At 42.6% G+C, this 12,631-nt stretch overlaps 1 protein-coding gene across 2 annotated transcripts in view; it reads left to right on the top strand.

The window, feature by feature from the left end:
- The first annotated feature begins 7,698 nt into the window (after positions 1–7,698).
- Hmcn1 (hemicentin 1) overlaps positions 7,699–12,631 on the top strand; it is a 440,991-nt gene continuing 436,058 nt past the window's right edge. For both annotated transcript variants that reach the window (XM_076547592.1, XM_076547591.1), the window contains exon 1: positions 7,699–8,400. In XM_076547592.1, coding sequence (XP_076403707.1) covers positions 8,133–8,400 — 268 coding nt within the window. In that variant the 5' untranslated portion in view covers positions 7,699–8,132. The remainder of the gene's footprint in view (positions 8,401–12,631) is intronic.

Here is a 12,631-nt window from a genome sequence, read left to right as displayed (position 1 = left end):
ATCTGCTATGGTGTTTGTAGCCCGTCTCCCTTCCCATCCCTGGCCTCCGGGAACTCTCAGGGGGTCTGAGGTAGGGCTAGGACAGATAAACCGAGGCATCCTTTCGTGTTTTCCACTTGTCTCTGTTTCTGCCTTTAGAGTTTTCAAGGCTGTTTGTAGATTCTTTATTTTAGAGTTCCATTCACAGCTACTGTCATTAAAAGCAACGCAAAGCTGCAAGTGAGTTTTCTCTTGCTGTCACAGCCTCGCCTTGTATTATACAGGAATTATTGGCTCATGTCCTCCTAAGATACAGCCAGAGGGCAGCACTGGAGAGAAGTGGAGAGCTCAGGCTTGGAACAGGAGACTGCCTCTCTGTATCCTTGACTTAGGCAAGATGTCAAACTCGGCAAGTCCTCATTTCCTGAGACGGAGGAGGCTGTTATTACTAGGGGTGCAACATACTCTTATCTTTCTTTCTAATTCTTATCTCTTACTCCATCTTTCAAAATTTGAGCTTAAAATCCTTCAGTGTCTTTATGTGCCTTCAAGATGTAACCCAAACCTTCACAGCTGACGATAAATGCTGGGATTCCTGTTGCAATGACCCCACATTCCAACCAGATGTGCATGCCTAGGAAAGGTCATGTCCTTCATCCCTGACCCACATCCTTAACTAACGCTGGTGATTTCTACACTTACTCCATCTGCTGTACTTTGGGATGGTTGTCTGACCTGCTTTTCCTAAGGTACGTGCCTGCCTTATGTGGTTTCTTAGAGTGCTGGGTTTTATCTCTTAAAGCGGCCTATACTTTTCTCTTCTATACTAGACTATTAAGTTCCTTGGGAGCAGGGAATGGATACTCTTTGTCTTGTACTTCACATGAGTTGTGCACAAATAACAAGAGCAAATGATTTTCGTTTTTTTTCTTTTTGCCTTTGATCTTTTTTTTCTTCTTCTTTTTCTTTCTTTCAGCCAGACAGGACCCCCACTAGGTAGCCCAGGATGACCTTGAATTTACTATGTAGCCCAAATTGGCCTCTAACTTATTGCAATAATCCTACCTCAGCCCCCTGAGTGTGAATGACCTCAGCCCCCTGAGTGTGAATGACCACTCTTGACTTTCAATACATTTCTTTTTCTTTCTTTTTTTTTTAAGATTTATTTATTTATTTGTTTATTATGCATTCAGTATTCTGCCTGCATGTGTCCCTGCAGGCCAGAAGAGGGCACCAGATCTCATTACAAGTGGTTGTGAGCCACCATGTGGTTGCTGGGAATTGAACTCAGGACCTCTGGAAGAGCAGTCGGTGCTCTTAACCACTGAGCCATCTCTCCAGCCCTTCAATAAATTTCTTGATAAATGGATAAGTAAATCACTAAGTAGAGCTTAGCAGTTATAAACAGTAGAGCTAGGTTCAGGCAGTTTACTGTGCTGTCAAATAAGGGATAATATTGATAGCATCCAAGAATTCTTTGGGTTAGGTCAGCTTATTGGCCACCTCTTGCTCATTCCTTTTATCTTCTTGGCTTCATCTGACTCAGGGTTCTACCCAGGGTCTGATCAAGTTCACAGAGCTATACTTCCACAGTTTCTTGCCTCAGCCTTCATCACAGGCTTATTGTCTTGTCCTGTGTTTGTCTGTTGATGTCTTGGTTCAGGATGCCATACAAACCAGGTCAGTACCCTTGTATGCAAGAGCTGGAAGTATTCATGGACTTTGACCACTGGGGATGGGTCTCAGTGGGTATGGACTTCCTCCCTTTCCACCCTCCACTCTTCTTTCTCTTTCAAGAACAGGTTTTAGATACTTGATAGCTTTGTGGGATTGCATATGAGCCCACAGCAAGAGCTGGCTTCATAGGGCACTCATAGGCTGGCTCTTCTTTCCTTTCATAAACGGCAGCCTGTACCTCCTTTACATTCTAGGGATCTTTGGGCAAGACTCTCAGAGAGTTACAGCTAGAAGAGTTTTAGGCATTACTTGTGTGTTCTGCAGGTAAATGACAGGGATGAAACAAAGACTAAAATATGATTAAATCCACAGACTTGGTCTTTCCAACTGTATATACTTTTTAATAGCAAAGGCAGAGAGAACAGGTTAGAATTATTATTATTATTATTATTATTATTATTATTATTATTATTTATTTTTTTTGAGAAATACTCTGATCTGAACATCACTGTTCTACAATTATATTTTGGCCTATCTCTTCTTACCTTCAACCTGGGATGTGCAACTTTTCTACCTTACTTTTTCTCAACTTATAATCTTGGCTTTTCTCAAGTGACTGATGCCAAACTATGCATTGAGGTGTTCATTCACTCTAAAGAATAAATAATAATTTCCGTCTAGTGTGCTGGCCTGTTTCTGGAGACCTACCTTTCAACAAGAATCAGATTTTATTGAAAGGAATGACAGGGCTCATGGAGGCCTTTGCTCTGTCCAAGGCCTGGATCATGAAATGCAGAAGGGCAAGGTAGAGAGACACATCTGAGATTATAGAAGGTACATGCATGCATGTCTCTGTATAAAAATGTCTTTGAAGAACTGAATATTCCATTTTGTGTTCTCCCTCTTTCTAACAGCAGTGTCCTACAGACATTCAACACAGTCTGAAGTGTTACCATACACTTGGTTCAGAATGGTACAGAAGCTGTGTGCTAATTAGCTTTCAATCATTCTAACAAAATACACAAGAGAGCAAATTCGGAGAAGGGAAGGCTTAGCTTGGGTCAGTTTTGTGGGTCCCAGCCCATGTTCAAATGGCCTACTGTGTTTTTCAGGCCCCTGAGGAGGTGCAGTTTCAGGGTAGAGCTCAAGGCAGAGGACATTGCCCACCTTATGAAAGCAGGGAAATAAAAGAAACTGGGAGGGGTTGAGGTTCCCATATTTCCTTCAAGGACAAACAGCCACTGACCTAACTTCCTTCCAGAAGGTATCACTTCCTGTTCTCCCTTCTCACTTCCATCATCTCCAAATGCACCTCACGCTGAGGGCAAAGCCAGTGGGAGGCAGTCAATATCCAAGCTGTAACAGCTACTGAAGACATTCCATAAACAAATAAGCAGCCTCTTCAGTTATCTATCGCCTTTCATGCCTTGTATTCTTACTGTAAATGCACATAGATTCAAACACGCAAAGCCATTTAAATATGATAGTGAATAAAATTAAACTGAGAGTATTGCTAGATACTGGGCTAAATACGTCATGGGAACTATTTCATGGTTCTCTCTGAAAAAAAGAAAGCAATCCCACAGAAATGGAAAACTACTGAGGTAGAACCTATAGCTTTCCTTAGTCTACCATCTTGGAAGAATTCCCAGGTCTCTGAAGATGAGTGGAGGCAGGACCCCAGTGGGGGCTACTAGACTGCCCGAGCTTTTGCTAGAATGTGTAGGAGACAATACTAAAAGGTGCCAAGTAGATAGAGAACTTTAGAGGTTTGCAGAAAGCCAATACGTCCATGTTAGGAAAGCAGCCAAGGCTCAGGAAAGACACACCTAAGGTGATTCAAGGTGACAGTCCCCAGGGATGAAAATATGCTGCCACTTCCCACCAGTTCTGTCATTCAGCATCAGGTCACATTAAGTCACTTTTAAAACTATTTTAGCTATCCCCGTCCATGAGAATGTCACCCAAAGTTCCTCAGAAAGCAAAAAGGACGGTGTAAGCTGTGGTAGGGCAAAAGAGTGGAGGACAAAGTGAGGAGGAACCACGGCGAAAGGCTACTGGCCACTCAATCCGCAAAACTGTCAGGCCTCTAAAGGCCGTTTTTCAAGAAGAAAGGTAAATGAATGGGGTAAAAAGGTGATCCATTCTCACTGGTCATGATTTGCAGAGTATTGGGGCAAAAGACACAGACCCTTTCTTAGTTATGTGGAATCATTAGTTCTAGACAGAAAACTGTTTTTGTTATATCTAAAAAGTTAAAAGAGCAAATTCTAAAAACAAGATAAAACGGTTTCCAAAACTCTTAACTCCATCCTAGAACAAAGTTCGGGAATAGTTAGAAGAGCTATCTAGTAACCCTAAAAGTGAAACTGACAACATTTGGTATCTCAAGATTCTGAATCCTGAGGGAAAAAACAAACCATGCACCGAGACAGTTGCTAGGGTTATCAAGTGATTACCAACTACTATACCGGCATGCAGTGCAGTCATTGATCGAAAGTGAGACATCAAAGGCTTTAAAGGATCTTGATTGAACTCCTGGAGATGGATGAGAACTGCAACATTTGTGAAGAAAAGTGTACGAAAGGGACCACTGGTATACTAGACAGTAAAGAATAGACAAAGAAGACCTAAAGAAATAGTATAGAAACTATTAAAAAATGAAACCAGGAAAAGAAGTAATAATTAAGGAAAAGGAACAGAATTCTCAGTGAGAAGTGGAACAACTTCGTGTCTCTTGCACATATCTCCTTGAGGTTCCCAAAGGAAGGTGAGGTAGGAGACAGAAAAAGTAACAGTGCTCTATAATATCCAAATTCGATGATGAGAGATGGAAGAAATTCAAAACCTCCCAGTACAGGAAACACAAGGCAAACAATATCAAGGCCTATGATCAAAGTTCTACCAACAATGATAACAATAAGACTGTTAAAACCACCGACAGAAAAAGACCTGGTTCATACAGAGGAGCGCATGGAAAGATGACAGAGATTGCTCACTGGAAATAGAGTGAAAGAAAGCACGAGAAAAAAAAAACCATGTCAGTTAAGAAATTCTAACTTGGGCCGGGCAGTGGTGGCGCACGCCTTTAATCCCAGCACTCGGGAGGCAGAGCCAGGCGGATCTCTGTGAGTTCGAGGCCAGCCTGGACTACCAAGTGAGTCCCAGGAGAGGCGCAAATCTACACAGAGAAACCCTGTCTCGAAAAACCAAAAAAAAAAAAAAAAGAAAGAAATTCTAACTTGGGACTAGAGAGATGGCTCAGGGGTTAAGAGTACTGACTGGTATTCCAGAGGTCCTGAGTTCAATTCCCAGCAACCACACGGTAGCTCACAACCATCTATAGTGAGATCTGGTGCCCTCTTCTGGCCTGCAGGCATATATGCAGGCAGAACACTATATACATAATAAATAAAATCTTAAAGAAATTCTACCTTTTAATGTTTTTTAAAAAACAAAGGTTAAATAAAGACTTTCAAATACACAAAAGTGAGACAACCAATTTCTAGTTGAACTGTATCACAGAAAGTAGTGTGGACCTTAAAAAGCACCACTTTAAATTAAAATAGGTATAATGACAGCAAAGTGGCCCAGGAGGTGTGTATTGGAAGCATATGACTCTCTCTCTCTCTTTGTATTGCTGGAGATCAAAGTCAGAGGCTCCCCCATGCCAGGCAAGCACTCTACTTCTGAGCTGCTTGCCCAGTCACAGTCCAAGGTTTTCCTACACGAAGTAATGTGTAATATACTTGAAGGGAAGCTGTGATCAATTAGAGATACAGATTAGAAACCCTAGAGCAACCACCAACCAAAAGGTAATAGTTAATAATCTAGCAATGGAAATATAATACAAATCATCAGTCAATCCAAAATAAGGTGGGAAAGTAGGAAAAAGCAGACAAAGAACAGATAGACACCAAATAGAAAGGTGATTGTTTTAAATGCATACCCCTCATCCCACTGAATGTAAATGGACTAACTATACTTATAAAAAGACAGAGATTGTTGGGTTGGAATTTTAAAAAGACTCAGTCGTATGATGTGTACAAGGAACACATTTTACATATAATGACACAGATAGGTTAAAAATGAAAGGGTAAAAGCACACACTATGCCAACACCAGTCAAAGGAAAGTTAGAATGCTGGTATTAATATCGGACAAAGTGTATTTTAGATCAAAGAATAGTACCAATGTTTATCAATCGAGAGGACATAATACCAACTACATTTGGTCACAAAGCTTCAAAATGCACTCACAGAACGTTGAGAAGAGGACAAATCCACAGAGTCCTATATTTCAATGCTGTTCACAATAACTGATCACACTGGGCAGAAATCAGTAAGGGTCTAGAAAATCTGAACACCATTAAAGAAATCAGCTTGACATTTGTTGAACAGTCCATTTATCCAGCCGCACCTTTTTTTCCCAAGTGCATCTTGACCATTTATAGATCATTTAATCCTGATTAGGCAAGGGCCACCATTTCCATTCACAAGTGAATAAAAGAAGGTAGGGGGAGTGGAGGCAGCTGGCGGAAGGTCACAGCTAGTAAGCAGCATGCGGGACTTTAGCACCAGGGTTGTCCGTCGAATGCAGTCCTCACCCACCTCCCCGAGCACCTGGAATAGCTCAGATCTCTATGACCTAGAGTGAAATCCTTTTTAAATAAACAAAGGAATGGACTACTCCAATAGCATTCAACATTCTCCAAATACTCCTTGGAAAGGAAACACATTCTCCCCCTCTCCTCATATTCCCACCCAGCCCAAATGGCCCGTGTGCTTCCTTTAAGTGACATGACTTATAGATATCATAAACTCAAGTTCCACAGCTGGTAGGGCTGAAAGGGAAGACAGTTGCCGAGCATAAAAGGCTGGTGGGAGCTGGCCCTTCCTCAGGCTGCCCCCGCTGTGGGAGGGTGGTCTCGTACACACTCAATCCCAGTCAGCACAAAGCTGCTTGTGTGCTCTTTGTATACTTGCATGCAATGACCCCCCCTTTCCAGGAAAAGAAAAAAAAAGTATTTATTAAAGGGAAACAAAGAATGATTAGCTCATGACTGATTTTCTTTGCTTACCTTCTTAAATCTGTTAATACGGCTCGAATGTATATAATGATTACGACTTGGAAGAACATTGTCATGTTTTCCACGGTAAAGTTTCCTTAAGTATTGGCAAGAAAATGCCATGGAGGGGAACAACGTTTTAGGGGATCTTTGCCTGAGACCTGATACATAGTTGTACAAGAGGGTATGTGAAATGGGGGTATTATTCTGCATCACTATGCATCGCAGAGGGTTTAGACAGCTCAGCAAAGCGAATCTTGATAATGAAATTACAACTCCCCCGGGTTTCTAATATGAATTCAGTATGCCTCGTTCTTTTCCAACCACCCCCATTCTTTCTGTTGGACGTCAATGTTTTATTGATACCCAGCTTCTTTCTCTAGTCCCCCAGCATAGCTTGTGACTTTTTGATGTCTCTCACTTTCCTCCCACCTCCTTACATTTCCCTTTGCCTCTATAGTACTCCCCTCCCTGCCTTCCTCTCAGCTCAGCACTCCCCAAGGGAGATCAAAGAACCATCCCGTGGCTGCAGCCGAGAGGAGAGAATTTTCCAGCTCCCCCTTCTGGCTGGGCTGAATGGTGGGTCGAGGGACAGGAAGCTGGGCTGGGGCGTCTCAGCTTCTGGGGGTGGGGTGGTGTGGGGTGGGGGATTATGAGAGAAGTGTCTGAAGTAGCAGCGTTGCACACTTGAAAAAAAAAAAAGTGCACCAATTCCCTTTGTGCTAGCTCCTGCGATGCCCCCGAATTTGGGACGGGGCCACACATTCTTGAAAACCATTGTTTACCTTGGGATTTTTGGAGGTGGGGTGGGGTGGGGGATAGCTCTGAGGGGAACACAGGAGCTGACATTGCGAGCGCTTTTCCCCCTGGTACCCGGAGTGACTTGGAACTCAGAGAGGGGAAAGTCGCCCTCCGGGGTGGGGGCTCCCGCAGAGGAGGGACGGACGCCGGCCAATCAGAAGGCGAGGTCGAGCCGGGCTTCGCGGCGGCGGCGGGGCTAGCGGTGGAAAGTTGGGAGGCTCAGTCGCTGGCCTGGAGCGCGGCGGCGGCGGAGGCGGCACCGCAGGCTCGCAGCGTCCCCCCTCCCCGGGGCATGGACCCCGCGCTCTGCCCGCGCACGGCTACTCGCAGCGCCCTGCACGCGGCCGCCTAGAGCCCGCGACCTACCCAGCGGGACAAAAGGCGCGGCATCCCGGCGCTGCCCAGCCCAGCCCAGCCCAGCCCAGCCCCGGGAAGGCAGCCGCGCTCCGGGCTGGTCCCCCTTTCATTCTCCGCTCCAAACTTTGAGGTAGTTCAGAGACTGCAAAGGGCTGATGAGGCACCAGAGAGGAAGTCCTCTGCCTGCTGTTGAGGAGTAAGCACAGTGCTTAGGAGCTTAGGGCAAAGCAGCCAGCAAACGAGGGCAAAAAATGATTGCCCGGGAAGTGGTCTGCACAGTATTCCTGGTGGCTCTTCTTCGTTCTTCCCTAGCTGGAGATGGGACCCCCCAGCCGGAGAGCAGGGCTGAGGAGATTCCGGAGGGGGCATCCACGTTGGCTTTTGTGTTTGATGTGACTGGCTCCATGTATGATGATTTAGTTCAGGTTATTGAAGGGGCTTCCAAAATTTTGGAGACGTCTTTGAAGAGACCTAAGAGACCTCTTTACAACTTTGCTTTGGTGCCTTTCCATGATCCAGGTAAGGGAATATACGCTCTCTGTTTGTTGTGATTCATAATTCTCTTACTTCTTATGCTATGAATTTGTTTTATTGTCACAAGGTTTTAAAAGAGTTTTTTTTTTCTAAATATGCAGCTGAATGCAGTTGTAACAAAGACTCGCCTGCTGGCATCTGGGTTTGCTCTCATACCTCCCTAGCGCTCAGCTAGGCTTAGCCATGGAATAGATGGCTTGTTGGGGGAGATTAAACAGTGGTGCCCTGACCTGGAAATGTGGTCTTCTGAAGATCAGACCCAGGAATCTGCAGCAGCAACCGCAGCAAAGAGTTAGCTGGGCTGCATTTTAAAGCTAAAGACTGTTTTAATTGCATAGGCAGACTGGGACAGGGACATGGGATTCAACAGTTGGGCACTGGATGTTAAGAGCAGGCACACTCTAAGGATAACCTCACATAAGAGGGAAACAAACCTGTCCTGTGACACAAGGGCACGTCTCGAAATAGTGACTAGGAGTGGAACCGAAGGCATGAAAATGAGAGACAGAAGCCATTCATTTCTTAACCGGCTCTATTCTTCTTTGCACCGGGTCATCATTAGTTAGATTCACAGATGTGTGCAAACAGTATGCCCGAGTCTCAGGCAGTACAAATGCATGTAATTTGCTGTGTCTGTGCTCTTGAAAGGTCGTTGAAGAAAAATAACTTTATGTTGTGCCCCGAAGCTGTGGGTTTCTGCTGCGGCTCTGTAACATGATCCTATTTACTCTCTTCAGTTTCTTTTTAGAGTAGCACCTCTCTGTGAGACTCATAGGAGCCCCCTTTGTCATTGTTGAGGGTAGCGTTACAGGGGCAGCCCTGGGGCTCGCTGTCTTGTGTCCACCTGAGTTTCATTAGTGCAAGTAGCTGTTTGGTGGAAGAAATAAAACAGTGGTTTCTTAGAAACCCTCCCCCACTACTCCCCGCCCGCCCGCCTGCTCTTGAAATGCTCTCACTACTAGACTTTGGCATAGCCTCTTTCACAATGAGAGCATGATGTGGAAGATCTCAGTTTTTTTCTTCCTTGTGCATTTGCCAAACATATTAAGACCCTAATTACTGCTAGTTATTAAATTTGGTATGTTTCAGCTATTTAAAAAGATGTCATTGGGATACATTGAGAGGGAACTTGAATTTTCTGGAATTTTCTTCTTCTTCATGACCACAATAAACTGTCCTGTTCTTCTGTAGTATATGCATACATTTCAACATTGACTAGATATACCCTGCTTTACCACTTGAATCAAGAGTTAGATGGTCATTTGCTGTGTAAGACACCTCAAATGTCATGATGTTTCAATTTATAAGATGCCAAGATGCCACTTATGACGCAGTCTAAGGTTTTTGTTATTCTGGAATAGCCTAAATATATTTCCTGTATAGGGATGAGTCTGAAGTTGGCTCAAATATAAAGCAAAAACCGATTTTGCTAATTTATACCACAATTTGCTTGCCTCCATCCAAAAAAAATTATGGCATTATGATGCTGGAAAAAACACAAAATATGTTTCATCTCATAAATGGAAGCTGAACTACCATAGTTTGGAGTGATGTGGAAATATTTTGTAACAAATTGTATAACATGCCTTGCCTTCCCAACTGGTATCCAGTGAGAACATCTGCACACGGTTTTTGGTTTTCCAATTGTTTAACAATCAGAACTCAAAGTGGGGAAAACTGGGGATGTTAATTACAGGTGACTTATCAAATTAGAGCTTTTTTTTTTTCTTTTTTGAATTAAATTGTATGAGAAAGCCGGGTGGTGGTGGCACACACCTTTAATCCCAGCACTTGAGAGGCAGAGGCAGGCGGATCTCTGTGAATTTGAGGCCAGCCTGGGCTACAGAGTGAGTTCCAGGAAGGACGCAAAGCTACACAGAGAAACCCTGTCTCAAAAAAAAAATAAAAATGAAAATAAATAAATAATTGTATGAGAAAATAGCAGTTTAAACTTGTTTAATAAAATTGTGTTTATAACTCAATGTACATATTGATTATATTTCCATTATGATTAAAAGTAGAGAAGAATGGCAAATGGTTGATATTATCCAAGAGTATTTAAACATTTTTTACAGATAGAGAAATAGAAGTTACAATACACCATTAACATTTAACTTCAAATTCACTTTAACAGATTATTAACATTGGGTGATTTTTCTGATTTCCTCTTCGTGTGTGTGTGTGTGTGTGTGTGTGTGTGTGTGTGTGCGCGCGCACACACGCTTGCTTGCTTGCTTGCTTGCTTGTGCATGTTCATTGAGAATTTTTTTCTCTTTCAGTTGATGATCAGGAAGGAATGACAGGAAGGACTTTGAATGGGGATTGATTATATTACTGACATCAGGGAAAAGTCAGTTTACTTTTTGTGCAGCTCAGTTTCAATATCAAAGTGAGAGAACTGGATTTGAACATACCTAAGGACACTTCTAATTGTGACATTTTGTGATTCTTTATTTTACATATGGCTATTATTTTTGTAGTCTCTAGTGCATATTTATACAGTTGAATGAATCAAGCAATGTGGGAAGAAATAACATCTAGGTTTGAACTTGAGTAATGACACTAAAGACCGGAGTGCTTGCTCTGTTGATATCTACCATCCCATGAAGCTGGATGAAATAATGGGTAAATTTGGGGACATGCTCTGAGGCTTTTGAATAAAGTCTTTAGGTCTTTGGGGATGATTATTCTGTCTGTCCACACGACAATTCAGGGAAAGTTATGTGGCTACAAATGGTGGTAGTTTGAAAATACATGGGAAACATAGATCCTAATCCTGGGCAGAGTGGTGATAAAGCTCATTAGAAGATGTTCATGCAGGAAAGATCCAGTAACACCAGCAGCACATGGGGAAGGGAGGCAGCTGCCCTGGACTGCCTCAGTTCGTGGAAGCAGAAGCCGGCCTTTTAATGATAATTAGCTGTACTAAAGGAGCCTTTTAATTCCGAAAGTCATGCTTCTTGTATTAATTTTAATTAATTAATTTACTTTTGAGACATGGCTATTTATGCAGCCCCAGCTTTCCAGGAATTCATGATGTAGGCCAGGCTGGTCTTGAACTCTTGGATGATCCTCTTGCATCTGATTCATGGTGCTGGGATTCCAGGTGTGCACCATGACACCTGGCTACTGTGTGCTTGTAGTAGCTTTGTTGAGATACATCACACAATTTATCCCTTTATCGTGTGTAATTTCATGATTTCTATTATGTTTCACAGATAGGTGACAATATCATCAGTTGGTTTTAAAATATTTTCCTTACCCCTAAAGAAGTCCTGTACTGCTGGGCAGTGGTGGCCCATGCCTTTAATCTCAGCACTTGGGAGGCAAAGGAAGCGGATCTCTGTGACTTCCAGGACAGCCAGGGCTACACAGAGAAACCCTGTCCCAAAAAATCAAAACTAGCCAGCCAACCAACCAACCAACCAACCAACCAATCAACCAAAAGCCCTAAAAAATAACAACAAAACAAACCAAAGGCCAAAAACCCAAAAGTCCTATGCCATTTAGTTGTCAATTTCCTATCCACTGATTAAAGTATTCTTCTCCTAAGTAAGCCATGAACCCACCTTTCTGTCTCTCTGGGTTTTCTTGTTCTGGGTTTATACATTATAGATATTATTTATAATTATATATGTCTTCTGTGACTGGATTACTTAGGTCAACATAATGCTTTCAAGGTTCATTCATATTGAAGCATGTATCAGTTCATCATTTCTTTCTACAACCAAATTATATTCCATAATATAATATACAACTTATCATATCCACTGATCCATGACTGAGATTTAGATATTCTCTACCCTTTTCTGAATAACTGTTATGAATATCCACATACACATTTCTGTGTAGACAGTTTTTCATTACTTCTGAGTGTATATTTAGAAGTGGAATCTCTGGGTCGTGATAACTATATGTTTAATTGCTGAGGGGGTGGGCAAGCTACTGTTCAAAGCAGTTATAACATTTTATAATCACATTAGCTGTAGTATGAGTTCCAGTTTCTTCATAGCTTCATCAACATGTCATCAATTATTAGAGTATATATTAAGTTTTGCTGTTTTTAATCTTACTCAGATTTCAGTCCTATTTTCCTCTGAACAGACTGAGGATTGCTGATGGTCTCTCCTGACTGCACCCACTCTGGTTACTCAGTGTTTCATTTCCCCCGTGCTCTATGAGGTCATTTCCAGAGACAGAAGGAATGAGAATAGAC

This window comes from Peromyscus maniculatus, chromosome 11 (genome assembly GCF_049852395.1).
Source record: "Peromyscus maniculatus bairdii isolate BWxNUB_F1_BW_parent chromosome 11, HU_Pman_BW_mat_3.1, whole genome shotgun sequence".
Lineage (NCBI taxonomy): Eukaryota > Metazoa > Chordata > Mammalia > Rodentia > Cricetidae > Peromyscus > Peromyscus maniculatus.
Note: the sequence above shows the minus strand (reverse complement) of the source record. Positions and strands in the feature narration are given on the sequence as shown.